At 38.6% G+C, this 15,472-nt stretch overlaps 1 protein-coding gene across 9 annotated transcripts in view; it reads right to left on the bottom strand.

The window, feature by feature from the left end:
- LOC105485489 (helicase for meiosis 1) overlaps positions 1–6,016 on the bottom strand; it is a 134,733-nt gene extending 128,717 nt beyond the window's left edge. For 5 of the 9 annotated variants that reach the window (XM_071080537.1, XM_071080574.1, XM_071080745.1 and 2 more), the window contains exon 1: positions 5,913–6,016. In XM_071080537.1, the coding sequence (XP_070936638.1) occupies positions 5,913–5,989 (77 nt within the window). In that variant the 5' untranslated portion in view covers positions 5,990–6,016. Of the gene's footprint in view, positions 1–2,124; positions 2,223–5,544; positions 5,676–5,727 lie in introns of those variants that run through there. The other 4 variants (XM_071080610.1, XM_071080641.1, XM_071080670.1 and 1 more) reach the window with 4 other exon arrangements.
- Between the last annotated feature and the right edge of the window lie 9,456 nt (positions 6,017–15,472).

Raw genomic sequence — 15,472 nt, 5'->3', positions numbered from 1 at the left:
TTGTATTTTTAGTAGAGACGGTGTTTCACCATGTTGGCCAGGCTAGTCTCAAACTCCTGGACTCAAGTGATCTGCCCACCTCAACCTCCCAAAGTGCTGAGATTACAGGTGTGAGCCACCGTACCTGGTTACTCCTCACCCTCATTCAAAGATATTTACTCAGCTTGCCCCTGTGCCCTGTCCCCCTCAGACATCTACCTACAGAAGTTCCACTATTTTATGCATTCATTAATCCATTCAGTAATTATTTATCAAGTACTATGTGCCAGGTATTATTCTTGGCACTAGAGCTTATATTCAAAGGCTGGCTCAAATCCTACCTTTTCCAAGAAATCTCCCTAGGTTCCCAAAGATTTTCTCCTCCCTTCTTCTTATAGAAGGAACCTATAATATGTATATAGTCTGCCTTGAGGTGTGTGAATGTACAGACAGATAATAGCGAGAAACAGGCAGATAAGTAGATGGATAGCTTTGACAGATATTTGATACTCCCTCTAGATTATAAACACCTGAGTTTTATTTTTATGTCCATTTACATCAGCAGTACTTAGCAAAGTCCTTTACATAATTTCAATAAATATTTGTTGATTTAATTCCACAGCCTTTAACCCACAGTGAATTATATCCAAAATCCTTATTCCAGCACTTAACACACATCACCATCTAACCTCAACTTAGAATTTCTAACTTTATGTCCGTCCCAATGTTTCTCCTTCATGAATCGTCTATTCCAGGCAACTTCTCTACACGTTATCCCTTACAAGTACCATGAATTGTCCTATCTCCATTATTTTTCTCTTGCTCTAACACTCTGCCTTCAAATGCCCAGTTCTTCTCTTCCTATAGGAATTATCAAATCCTTCAAAGCCTCCTACAGTTTCCCCCTACTACCCAAAAAGCCTGACCTGACTGTGTAGAGCAAGACAACCTTCCTTCCAAGTCTGAAATTTCGTTGCATGAACATATGCTTCTCATTTGCTTCGCACATATTTTTGACTATATTTTCAGAAAAACAACCATGTTACAAAATTTGCATTGGCCAGTCCTGATTAACACATGTCGCCCCAGTTGGATGTGCTCCTTCACTCTCAAAAGTGTCCCAGTATAGATGGTTATTTACATGGTCATATTATTTATTAATGCCTTTCCATTTGTGTGTTTAATCTCAACTAGATTTTAAGTATTTTGTAAGTAAAAGTCTGTTTCATCCTTTTTATAACCCTTTCAACTTTCAATCAATATTTGAATGAACAAGTAAAATAATGAGGCAATAAATGTACCTCACTAAAATAGTACAATACACTAAAAATACATAGAAAATTCAAAATTGAACAATGCACATGAAAATCCATAAAAGCCAGTATTTAACATACTACCTACTCTCCAGTCTTGTTTTCTTTGGTCTCACATCTTTATTCCCACCCCTACTTCCTGCCAGCACTTAATGTGCCTATCGTACTTTGCCTTTGGCATACTGTTCATTGTTTCCAAATGGTGATGTCATTCCTTGTCCTGAGCTACTCTTTGAGCATTATTTCTCAGTTTTAGCTTGGACAAAAATAATTCGAACAAACCAGAAATGCAAATAAATGCAACCAAATAGGCAATAATCGATTCTTGAGTTTCACTCTGTTGCTCAGGCTGGAGTGCAGTGGCACCATCTTGGCTCACTCCAACCTCTGCCTCTGGCTTCAAGCGATTCTCATGTCTCAGCCTCCCAAGTAGCTGGAATTAGAGGCATACGCCACCAGGCACGGCTACTTTTTTGGTACTTTTAGTAGAGACAGGGTTTCACCATGTTGGCTACACTTGTCTCGAACTCCTGACTTCAGGTGATCCACCCGCCTCAGCCTCCCAAAGTGCTGGGATTACAGGCATGAGCCACTACGCCAGGCCCAAATCTATTCTACTTTTTAAATCATAACATTTAAGATGTTAAACTTCAGTTACTCCCCTATACTACTGGTAAGAGAATTCAATGTTTACCAAATATGTAACTGAAATATCATTCTGTGGATTCCTCATTTTTATTTGTATATTTACCAGACAGAAAACTAAAACTCACCCAAATTCAAAAAACCCTAAAGTAATACACTGTGTTATCAATCTTTAAGGGAGACTTACTTTTCAACTTCATCTGGTTTTTCAAAAAACAAATTATCCAAAGAAAACAAGCAATCATTTGATTTCAGCATTGTTGAAAACTGGACTTTGTCATAAATCTACAAAATATGGAAAAAGCAGTTTATAAAGATGTAGAAAAATATTTCTGTATAAACTATAATCACTAATTTTCCAGTCTCCTGTAAAATATAACCAAAGACTATCCTTCCAGCTTCATCATCTGCAGCTTCCTTCGAAGCACTTCAACATTCAAATACATTATTCTCTGTTTTCCACTCATTCATAGATTCAAACTTGCTCCCTTCTCTTCATAGTGCTCCAATGCTTGGAACGTGTTTTCTTCCATTCTCGAACTGGCAAATTCCTCCCATCCTTCAAGGTATAGGTCAAATGTCATTTCTTCTTCAAAGGCTTTTCTGAATTTGTCTTCTTCCTCAAGGCAGAATTAATCAGGCTTCTTGGGCTCTTAATATTTTGTTCACACCTTTATTTTTGAGTTAGGACAGCACATTTTATTGTGAATGTGTGCACCTCTAACAATATACTATGTACATATGCAGGGATTTGCTTCAAAATAAAGGGGAGAGATGAAGGATTATTGAAATAATATTGACAATGAGTTGATCACAGCAAAAGCTATGTAATAGGTACATGGGGTTCATTATAATATTTTTTCATATGTTTGAACTTTTTCAAAATTAAAAAATTACAAGTTTAACATACATATGCATATTTACAATCATATTACATAATGCATATACTACATATGTTTACATTCTTTTTTAAAAGATAATTTTTGCACTCAGAGATATTATCTAAACACAAAGGATAAAAACATTCAGCAATGGCCACCTTGGAACATAACAAAAATCTGGGGCTGAACAAAGATGCAAATGTGATTTAAAAAAAAAAAACTAATCTCTAGATACATACATAGCTCCCATTAGAATTATTTTTCCCTGCATATCCCATTTTTTTCTAAATTCTTAAACATCAAAGAACATTCTATATGACAAACCATAAAATCAGATGAATTGCAAAACATAAATCACATTTCTGTTTCTTCTGTTTTAGTTAATACATTGTAAATTTGTCCTCAAGACAGAAACTACAATCGAAGAAATTGTATTAATGCCATCTAGTGAAGAAATACGCATTACCAAGTCAGATTATGTCTCTCCAATTTTGAATCCTCCTTGATGTGGGGATGAGATACAAGTCGGAGTGATGTGGGGAAGGGAGAATGTTTCCACATACACTGCTTGACAAATGCTACTGTATGAGAATTAAACCTATATACATACTTTAGAGCTGTTCTTACTGATATAGAATATCGTGGGGTTTTTCGCTGTTTTCGTTATTGGGTTCTTCCCCCTTCCATCTGTTTAATATAATTGCCCTCTTCATTTTTCTCTATTTTTAATCAGTTACCAACAAAAACAAGTGTAAAAATGAAACAAATTAGTGTGGTTCTACAAATGTCTAAAACAATTTATAAGCAAAATAGAAGCCTAGGATAATAGGGCAGGAGGTAGAGGGAGTCATTCAGAAATATGCGAAGTCTTTAACAGCTTTAAGTAAACAATTTCAGAACTTGAAAACAATTATCTGAAAAAGTATAAATGAAAATGTTAATCACGTTTTTATAGTGCCCAAAAAGTAACAAATAAAATGTTTCCTTTCTAGTTTTAGGAAAACTACGTTCAAACAAAAGAAACTTTTTCTAAAATAAACCTCACCAGGCCACTTTCATATGGCTTTGCTACCTCAGAATTTAAGTCGAAAATCTTAAGACTAACATTTACACACTTGAATAACTTTCTTCCCAAAGCAACTATAAATAGACAACAAAACTACAAATTTAAAACATTTGGGAAGAAAAGTGTTGCAAAAAACTAACAAAAACCTCCTATACAAACAGCATATATTTTCAAAAAGAATTTTTGATTTCTAGTTCTAGCATGCAAGAATATAACTTGTTTTGGGTTCAGAATAAAAATATCATGTACATATTTTAGTTCTTATACACTCCTATGGAAAAAAACACCCCGTATCTAAAACTGCATCATCCTCATCCTGCATTATTTTTCTTCATAGCATGAATTGATAACTAACATTATAGTATATGCTTAGTTCTTTATTATGTTTCTTCCTTTAGAGCAAGCATGGACTTTTTGCTCACTAATGTGTTCCAGTAACAGAATAGTGCCTGGCACACAGTAAATGGTCCATACAAATTTATTGTGGAATAAATGCATTAGCAATAACCAGTTTATAAAAATAATGTTAAATAAAAATAATTTTCTGTTAACTTAGAAACTTAAAATTTGTCCAATCTGAAAAATGTCAAATTTTTTTCTAATTCAGGATTTATGTAAATAAAATCATGAAGGTTCTAAAAGATGAATTTAGCACTTTCATTATGTAAATAAATCTTTTTTTAAAAAACAAACACAGGTCCTAAAAGGGACCTTGCTACAGTTTAGTATCAGTTTGTGATGTGAGGGGATGCTATTTTAAATTAATTAAAGTTCTAGGTTTAGATTCAGATTTTCTAAGTTCCCATTATTCATTATTAAAGTTTTAGTTTCAGCAGGTGGCACAAAATTAGATTGCCAAACACAATAAACAATATCCAAGGTAGTTTTATTTTTAAGTGTCTGCTCTGCTATAATCACTGTTAAAATACTTTTTGAGACTACATAATTAGCAGTGCAGACCTGCACCTTCTCTAATTATATTAATGACAATCTCTACTTAAATATTAATACAACTAGATACAATTAATCTCTAGTTATATTAACAATTCACCATTTTGTCTTCTATAATTTTACTTATTGTATAAAATTATTGTATACAATTATTGTATGAAATTATTGCATTGTATACAATTATCGTATAAAATTATTGTACTGCATACAATTAGTGTATAGTATATTGGATAAACTTATTGTCTAAAATTGCGGGCCTATTACTTATTTCTTACTATTTTTACTCAGAAATATACTCCTTATTTTAAACGTACAGAAACTCAGATACAAATTACTGATTTGCTAGAAATGTTTGTGAGTTACGGAAGAAGTTGGGACCAACATTTACAGGAATAACCGACCGTCACAAATAACTGCAGAGAATTTGACAAAGAAGGAAAAATCAACGGGAACAAATTACTCCGAGGCCCGGCCTGGGAAAGGACCATACAATTGTCGGAGCCCCAGATGTCACCCCCTCTCCCCAGGCACCAACGGGGCTGGAAGGGTCCGGCTGGGAACCGAATCAGCACCTACAGCAAAGTAACAGCTCTGTGGATTTCCTAAGGAGACTATCCTAAATTCAAGGCAGAGGCCTTAGGGCCTGGAGAGTGGCGCAAGAACGAGACACAGGGGCGCGTCACTCCACCCCCAGTTTCCCGCTTCCTACCACCGCTGTGAAACCGGCGGATCAGACAGGTGGGTACGTCCCCTCAGAGCTCGCTCAGGGGGCGCCACACACCAGAACACAAGACACCAATCAGCCGACTCTAGGGACGGGCCGGAAGCACAGTCAGTCCCACCCCGCGGGGAACTGGGCCAGTCCTGCGCGCGAGCGGACCTCAAGCCTCACCGCTTTCTGACTGGAAACGCGGCTGAGAATCCTGGCGCCGGCCCGCGGCCTGGAGTCGACTGGTGACCAACAACTCGCCGCGCCCGTCCGCTGCCTGCCCGGCAGATGGCTCTAGAGATCGACCGCTGCCCGGACGGCTCGGCAGGGTCCCCACTTCTCCGCGGGCGTCGGGCCCCGCTCCCCACCTTTTCCGCGGGCGTCCGGCCCAGTCCTCACAGGACTCCCTGCGGGCAGCTCCTAGGCCAGTCGAGCGCCGATTCATCAGCCCCTCGGAGGACCCTCCCGCCCCGAGCCTGGCTAAGCCGATCTCCAAGCAATGGATCGCCCGAGCCCCCAACGTCTCCCTTCCTACCTTTTTTTCTCCAAAAGTTTGTAACTGTTTTGAATATATCTCTTGCAGGTTACTGTGTCTATTCTCGTTAAATACAGCTCCTAATCCTGGGTTCTAAGGGTCTACTAAGTGGTACCCTTTCCCTAAGGGTACAACAACTACATAAACACACCCCAACCTGCCTTTCTCATAAAAATTAGCTAGGCCTTAGCTCTGGGACTTCCAGTCTCTCCGTACCTGGAAAGTGTTTTACCTATATTATTTATAAAATATAATAATGGCACTCATGAGGTCCGTATTACTGAGGAATTTGATTCAGAAATAAAGTTAAATTTCAGAAATAAATTTTCTAAAACACAATGATCTTTAAATACGTTTAGTCAACATGAATTTATAAAAACAGGGCAATAATGTGTTCTTCGACTTTAAACATGAACAAACTAGAAGTTATCCTTTTAAGTTTCTTTAGAATTGTCCTCTGAAGATTTGGCAGGGAATGTTTTGTAGATGATAAAATAGCAACGAATCAATGATGCTTTTCTTGCAGAGACATTTATCCTTCCTTTGGAAACCCCCACCTGTGACATCTAGGGCCAACCTACTGCTGTCTGACTGCCCTATTCCTGTTCTCTTTTTTCCTTGCAGCTCTACTGTTAATTAGCTGTATGACCTTGGAAAAGACCCAACCTTTAAGTCTTAATTCTTCATCTTCAATGATACTAATAAGCTCTAACTCCTAGATACTGCTGCAAGGGTAAAATAAAATAATATTTGCAATAGTCCTACCACACAGTAAATGCGCATGAATATTAATTTCTTTCACCTTCGCTGAGATGTAAAATTATTCCAGTAGTTAGATAGGCCAGTTATTTGGATACTGATAAAATATCAAGTCTTTGTCTCTTGGAGAAAATAACATTTTGATTGCATAAACTATTCTTAATAGAAAGGTTGAATTATCATTCCTCTCAAAAATACTGGAGAGGAAAGTTACTTTCCATAGGCTGCACAGAGGAAAATAACAAAACCGTGCATTTGCTATAGTGAACCCCCCAGTGTGTTGAAATTCATATGTTGAATTCTAACCCCCGATGTGATGGTATTTGGAGGTGGGACTTTTGTGAGGTAATTAACTCACAAGGGTAGAGCCCTCATGAGTAGGATTAGTGCCCTTTTAAGAGGCCAGAGAGTTAGCTCGCTCTTTTTCTGCCATGTGAGGATACAGGAGGACGGTATCTGCAAGCAAGGAAGGAGGCCCTCGCCAAATACCGGTTCTGCCTGCACTGTGATCTCGGACTTCTCAGGCACCAAAATTGTGAAAAATGTTTGTTGTTTAAGCCACCCAGTCTATGGTAATTTGTTATAGCAGCTTGAACTAAGATAGGGTTTGAGTGATAGAATTGTAGAATTCAGTAACAAGCAGGTATGGGGGAGTCTTACTGTCAAAGCACACAGTAGCAAATGGCCACCATGTTCATAAACAAAAACATTCATTCATTCATTCACTCATTTATTCAAGAATGCATGGGGAATCTATAGAGCCTTACCTTTCTCTTAAAATAATGTAATAAAAAATGTCAAAGCTTCAGTTTTTAAAAGGAAGCCTCAGGACAGTGATAAAGTTACTAAAAATCCCATTTTAGGGGGAGAGATTGCCATGGTTTTTAGTAATATTGCCACGTTTCTCAAGAAAACATTTTAATCCTAAAGATTTAGTTTTACAACCAGTGCAACAACGTTATAAGCAATCCTCCAAATTGAATAACATAACTAACATTTGAAATATAGTCTTCCCAATCAACTTCTGGCATGACAGCGTAAAGAGCTCTGCTAACTGACTTCTCAGTGAAACTGGTGAAAATTCTCGAAAAATGACTCAGACCCTCTGGAAATGATCCTAAGGGCAAATAGAAAAAGAAGAAACATCTCTTCAGGTAAGAGATATAAAAAATTGGTAAGAAAGGCAAGGGTCTGTGGTATTTTATCCAAGACTCCCAAGTCCCAGCTTAGCGAGACAGTCTCCGTTCTAGACAGCTGCAGCCAAGAATACAGAGCTCTCTCTGCACCCAGCTTCCACTAGAAGGCGCGCTTTCTTCCTTTCTTTCATTGTGGTAAAACCTGAATAATATTTATAATTTTAACCATATATAAGTGTATAATTCAGGGACATTAAATACACTCACAATGTTGTATAACCACCACCCTTATCCATACCCGGAACTTTTTCATTATCCCCAATAAGAAATTTGTGCCCATTCAGGGAGGGGAACATCGCACACTGGGGCCTGTTGCGGGGTGGGGGACTGGGGGAGGGATAGCGTTGGGAGAAATACCTAAAGTAAATGACGAGTTGATGGGAGCAGCAAACCAACATGGCACATGTATATCTATGTAACAAACCTGTACATTGTGCACGTGTACCACAGAACTTAAAGTATAATTTAAAAAAAAAAAAAGAAAGAAATGAAATTTCTGCCCATTAAACAGGAACTCCTCCTTTTCCCATTTCCTTAATTTCTGGTAGCCTCTATTCTACTTTCTAATTCTGAGTTTACCTATCCTAAGTACTTCATATAAGTGGAATCATACAATATTTGTTCTTCTGTTTCTGGATTATTCACTTAGCACAATGTTCTCAAGGTTCATCCGTGTTGTAGCATGGATCAGAATTTTACCCCTTTTTAAGGCTCAATAATATTCCATTGTATGTATATACCACATTTTGTTTATCCATTTGTAATCCTGGCTAATGGACATTTGAATTGTTTCCACATTTCCACCTTTTGGCTATTGTGAATAATGCTTCTATGAACATTCGTGTGTAGATATCTCTGTTCAAGTCCCCACTTTCAATTCCTTTGGATATGTACCTAGGAGTGGAATTGCTGGGACGTATGATAATGCTATTACAGCCAATGCCATGAGTTCTAGCTGATATATCCAACATAACCAAAATTTTCTTTACTTTGTAATGTCCACATATTTTACACTCTGATTAGTCAGTAGGAATTAATATTGAAAAATTAGTCTCAGCCTGGGCAACACAGCGAGACTTCGTCCCTACCAAAATTTTAAAAACTAATCAGGCGTGATGGTGTGTGCCTATAGTCCTGGCTGCTTGGCAGGCTGAGGCAGGAGAATGGCTTGAACCAAGGAATTCCAGGCTGCAGTGAGCTGTGATCCCACCACTGCACTCCAACTGGGGCAATAGATAGCAAGATCCTGTATCTAAAAAAGCAAGAAAGAAAAAGAAAAATTAGTGTTGACGGCTCTAGAGAAGCAGGAACCAAGAGATGTTGAGGTTTCAAGACTATTTTTCTGCAAGTGACAGCCAGAAATGTGTTGTGTTTTTTACTGTCAGATTTGAACAAGAAACAGTGAAGAGATCATTTGGGAAGAAACTGAGAATTACAAAATTAATTTCTGAGAAAAAAAAGAAAAAAGGAAATAAAAGTAGTTTGATATGATGGGATTCTCAAGAGGAAAGAAAAGTTTAGGGAGTTAGGCCCAATTCAGTAGATACTTAAATAACAAAAGGAAGACTGAATTAAGCACAAACCAAAAAAAATATTTGTCCATTCTTTCTTTGCTTTCTTTCTTTCTTTTCTTTTTCTTTCAGTTTCTCTTTTTCTTTCACTTTCTCTTTTCTTTCTCTCTTTCTCTTTTCTCCAATCCTCCCTTCCTCCCTTCCTCCCTTTCTCCCTTCTTCCCTTCCTCTCCTTCTCTCCTTCTCTCTTTCTTTCTCTCTTTCTCTCTTTCTCTCTTTCTTTCTTTCTTTCTACAGGGTCTTGCTCTGTTGCCCAAGCTGGAAGGCAATTATGTGATGGCTCACTGTAACCTCATGGCTCACTGTAACCTCAACGTCCTGGACTCAATCAATCCTCTTGCCTTAGCCTCCCAAGTAGCTGGGACCACAGGTACATATCACCACACAACACCCTGCTAATTTTTTTTTTTAATTTATTTATTATTATTATACTTTAAGTTGTAGGGTACATGTGCATAACGTGCAGGATTGTTACATATGTATACTTGTGCCATGTTGGTGTGCTGCACCCATCAATTCGTCATTTACATCAGGTATAACTCCCAGTGCAATCCCTCCCCCCTCCCCCCTCCCCATGATAGGCCCCGGTGTGTGGTGTTCCCCTTCCTGAGTCCAAGTGATCTCATTGTTCAGTTCCCACCTATGAGTGAGAACATGCGGTGTTTGGTTTTCTGTTCTTGTGATAGTTTGCTAAGAATGATGGTTTCCAGCTGCATCCATGTCCCTACAAAGGACACAAACTCATCCTTTTTTATGGCTGCATAGTATTCCATGGTGTATATGTGCCACATTTTCTTAATCCAATCTGTCACTGATGGACATTTGGGTTGATTCCAAGTCTTTGCTATTGTGAATAGTGCTGCAATAAACATACGTGTGCATGTGTCTTTATAGCAGCATAATTTATAATCCTTTGGGTATATACCCAGTAATGGGATGACTGGGTCATATGGTACATCTAGTTCTAGATCCTTGAGGAATCGCCATACGGTTTTCCATAATGGTTGAACTAGTTTACAATCCCACCAACAGTGTAAAAGTGTTCCTACTTCTCCACATCCTCTCCAGCACCTGTTGTTTCCTGACTTTTTAATGATCGCCATTCTAACTGGTGTGAGATGGTATCTCATTGTGGTTTTGATTTGCATTTCTCTGATGGCAAGTGATGATGAGCATTTTTTCATGTGTCTGTTGGCTGTATGCATGTCTTCTTTTGAGAAATGTCTGTTCATATCCTTTGCCCACTTTTTGATGGGGTTGTTTGGTTTTTTCTTGTAAATTTGTTTGAGTTCTTTGTAGGTTCTGGATATTAGCCCTTTGTCAGATGAGTAGATTGCAAAAATTTTCTCCCATTCTGTAGGTTGCCTGTTCGCTCTGATGGTAGTTTCTTTTGCTGTGCAGAAGCTCTTTAGTTTAATGAGATCCCATTTGTCAATTTTGGCTTTTGCTGCCGTTGCTTTTGGTGTTTTAGACATGAAGTCTTTGCCCATGCCTATGTCCTGAATGGTACTACCTAGGTTTTCCTCTAGGATTTTTATGGTATTAGGTCTAACATTTAAGTCTCTAATCCATCTTGAATTAATTTTCGTATAAGGTGTAAGGAAAGGATCCAGTTTCAGCTTTCTACTTATGGCTAGCCAATTTTCCCAGCACCATTTATTAAATAGGGAATCCTTTCCCCATTTCTTGTTTCTCTCAGGTTTGTCAAAGATCAGATGGCTGTAGATGTGTGGTATTATTTCTGAGGACTCTGTTCTGTTCCATTGGACTATATCTCTGTTTTGGTACCACTACCATGCTGTTTTGGTTACTGTAGCCTTGTAGTATAGTTTGAAGTCAGGTAGCGTGATGCCTCCAGCTTTGTTCTTTTGACTTAGGATTGTCTTGGAGATGCGGGCTCTTTTTTGGTTCCATATGAACTTTAAAGCAGTTTCTTCCAATTCTGTGAAGAAACTCATTGGTAGCTTGATGGGGATGGCATTGAATCTATAAATTACCTTGGGCAGTATGGCCATTTTCACTATATTGATTCTTCCTATCCATGAGCATGGTATGTTCTTCCATTTGTTTGTGTCCTCTTTTATTTCACTGAGCAGTGGTTTGTAGTTCTCCTTGAAGAGGTCCTTTACATCCCTTGTAAGTTGGATTCCTAGGTATTTTATTCTCTTTGAAGCAATTGTGAATGGAAGTTCCTTCATGATTTGGCTCTCTGTTTGTCTGTTACTGGTATATAAGAATGCTTGTGATTTTTGCACATTAATTTTGTATCCTGAGACTTGGCTGAAGTTGCTTATCAGCTTAAGGAGATTTTGGGCTGAGACAATGGGGTTTTCTAAATATACAATCATGTCATCTGCAAACAGGGACAGTTTGACTTCTTCTTTTCCTAACTGAATACCCTTGATTTCTTTCTCTTGCCTAATTGCCCTAGCCAGAACTTCCAACACTATGTTGAATAGGAGTGGTGAGAGAGGGCATCCCTGTCTTGTGCCAGTTTTCAAAGGGAATTTTTCCAGTTTTTGCCCATTCAGTATGATATTGGCTGTGGGTTTGTCATAAATAGCTCTTATTATTTTGAGGTACATTCCATCAATACCGAATTTATTGAGCGTTTTTAGCATGAAGGGCTGTTGAATTTTGTCAAAAGCCTTTTCTGCATCTATTGAGATAATCATGTGGTTCTTGTCTTTGGTTCTGTTTATATGCTGGATTATGTTTATTGATTTGCGAATGTTGAACCAGCCTTGCATCCCAGGGATGAAGCCCACTTGATCATGGTGGATAAGCTTTTTGATGTGTTGCTGAATCCGGTTTGCCAGTATTTTATTGAGGATTTTTGCATCGATGTTCATCAGGGATATTGGTCTAAAATTCTCTTTTTTTGTTGTGTCTCTGCCAGGCTTTGGTATCAGGATGATGTTGGCCTCATAAAATGAGTTAGGGAGGATTCCCTCTTTTTCTATTGATTGGAATAGTTTCAGAAGGAATGGTACCAACTCCTCCTTGTATCTCTGGTAGAATTCAGCTGTGAATCCATCTGGTCCTGGACTTTTTTTGGTTGGTAGGCTATTAATTATTGCCTCAATTTCAGAGCCTGCTATTGATCTATTCAGGGATTCAACTTCTTCCTGGTTTAGTCTTGGAAGAGTGTAAGTGTCCAGGAAATTATCCATTTCTTCTAGATTTTCCAGTTTATTTGCGTAGAGGTGTTTATAGTATTCTCTGATGGTAGTTTGTATTTCTGTGGGGTCGGTGGTGATATCCCCTTTATCATTTTTAATTGCGTCGATTTGATTCTTCTCTCTTTTCTTCTTTATTAGTCTTGCTAGTGGTCTGTCAATTTTGTTGATCTTTTCAAAAAACCAACTCCTGGATTCATTGATTTTTTGGAGAGTTTTTTGTGTCTCTATCTCCTTCAGTTCTGCTCTGATCTTAGTTATTTCTAGCCTTCTGCTAGCTTTCGAATGTGTTTGCTCTTGCTTCTCTAGTTCTTTTAATTGCGATGTTAGAGTGTCAATTTTAGATCTTTCCTGCTTTCTCTTGTGGGCATTTAGTGCTATAAATTTCCCTCTACACACTGCTTTAAATGTGTCCCAGAGATTCTGGTATGTTGTATCTTTGTTCTCATTGGTTTCAAAGAACATCTTTATTTCTGCCTTCATTTCGTGATGTACCCAGTAGTCATTCAGGAGCAGGTTGTTCAGTTTCCATGTAGTTGAGCGGTTTTGATTGAGTTTCTTAGTCCTGAGTTCTAGTTTGATTGCACTGTGGTCTGAGAGACAGTTTGTTATAATTTCTGTTCTTGTACATTTGCTGAGGAGTGCTTTACTTCCAATTACGTGGTCGATTTTGGAGTAAGTACAATGTGGTGCTGAGAAGAATGTATATTCTGTTGATTTGGGGTGGAGAGTTCTATAGATGTCTATTAGGTCTGCTTGCTGCAGAGATGAGTTCAATTCCTGGATATCCTTGTTAACTTTCTGTCTCGTTGATCTGTCTAATGTTGACAGTGGAGTGTTGAAGTCTCCCATTATTATTGTGTGGGAGTCTAAGTCTCTTTGTAAGTCTCTAAGGACTTGCTTTATGAATCTGGGTGCTCCTGTATTGGGTGCATATATATTTAGGATAGTTAGCTCTTCTTGTTGAATTGATCCCTTTACCATTATGTAATGGCCTTCTTTGTCTCTTTTGATCTTTGATGGTTTAAAGTCTGTTTTATCAGAGACTAGTATTGCAACCCCCGCTTTTTTTTGTTCTCCATTTGCTTGGTAAATCTTCCTTCATCCCTTTATTTTGAGCCTATGTATGTCTCTGCGTGTGAGATGGGTCTCCTGAATACAGCAGACTGATGGGTCTTGACTCTTTATCCAGTTTGCCAGTCTGTGTCTTTTAATTGGAGCATTTAGTCCATTTACATTTAAGGTTAAGATTGTTATGTGTGAACTTGATCCTGCCATTATGATATTAACTGGTTATTTTGCTCGTTAGTTGATGCAGTTTCTTCCTAGCCTCGATGGTCTTTACATTTTGGCATGTTTTTGCAATGGCTGGTACCGGTTGTTCCTTTCCATGTTGAGTGCTTCCTTCAGGGTCTCTTGTAAGGCAGGTCTAGTGGTGACAAAATCTCTAAGCATTTGCTTATCTGTAAAGGATTTTATTTCTCCTTCACTTATGAAACTTAGTTTGGCTGGATATGAAATTCTGGGTTTAAAATTCTTTTCTTTAAGAATGTTGAATATTGGCCCCCACTCTCTTCTGGCCTGGAGAGTTTCTGCCGAGAGATCTGCTGTTAGTCTGATGGGCTTCCCTTTGTGGGTAACCCGACCTTTCTCTCTGGCTGCCCTTAAGATTTTTTCCTTCATTTCAACTTTGGTGAATCTGGCAATTATGTGTCTTGGAGTTGCTCTTCCCGAGGAGTATCTTTGTGGCGTTCTCTGTATTTCCTGGATTTGAATGTTGGCCTGCCCTACTAAGTTGGGGAAGTTCTCCTGGATGATATCCTGAAGAGTGTTTTCCAACTTGGTTCCATTTTCCCCCTCACTTTCAGGCACCTCAATCAGACGTAGATTTGGTCTTTTTACATAATCCCATACTTCTTGCAGGCTTTGTTCATTTCTTTTTCTTCTTTTTTCTTTTGGTTTCTCTTCTCGCTTCATTTCATTCATTTGATCCTCAATCGCTGATACTCTTTCTTCCAGTTGATCGAGTCGGTTACTGAAGCTTGTGCATTTGTCACGTATTTCTCGTGTCATGGTTTTCATCTCTTTCATTTCGTTTATGACCTTCTCTGCATTAATTACTCTAGCCATCAATTCTTCCACTTTTTTTTCAAGATTTTTAGTTTCTTTGCGCTGGGTACGTAATTCCTCCTTTAGCTCTGAGAAATTTGATGGACTGAAGCCTTCTTCTCTCATCTCGTCAAAGTCATTCTCCGTCCAGCTTTGATCCGTTGCTGGCGATGAGCTGCGCTCCTTTGCCGGGGGAGATGCGCTCTTATTTTTTGAATTTCCAGCTTTTCTGCCCTGCTTTTTCCCCATCTTTGTGGTTTTATCTGCCTCTGGTCTTTGATGATGGTGATGTACTGATGGGGTTTTGGTGTAGGTGTCCTTCCTGTTTGATAGTTTTCCTTCTAACAGTCAGGACCCTCAGCTGTAGGACTGTTGGAGATTGCTTGAGGTCCACTCCAGACCCTGTTTCCTGGGTATCAGCAGCAGAGGCTGCAGAAGATAGAATATTTCTGAACAGCGAGTGTACCTGTCTGATTCTTGCTTTGGAAGCTTCCTCTCAGGGGTGTACTCCACCCTGTGAGGTGTGGGGTGTCAGACTGCCCCTAGTGGGGGATGTCTCCCAGTTAGGCTACTCAGGGG

Source organism: Macaca nemestrina, chromosome 1 (assembly GCF_043159975.1).
Source record: "Macaca nemestrina isolate mMacNem1 chromosome 1, mMacNem.hap1, whole genome shotgun sequence".
Taxonomy (NCBI): Eukaryota; Metazoa; Chordata; class Mammalia; order Primates; family Cercopithecidae; genus Macaca; species Macaca nemestrina.
Note: the sequence above shows the minus strand (reverse complement) of the source record. Positions and strands in the feature narration are given on the sequence as shown.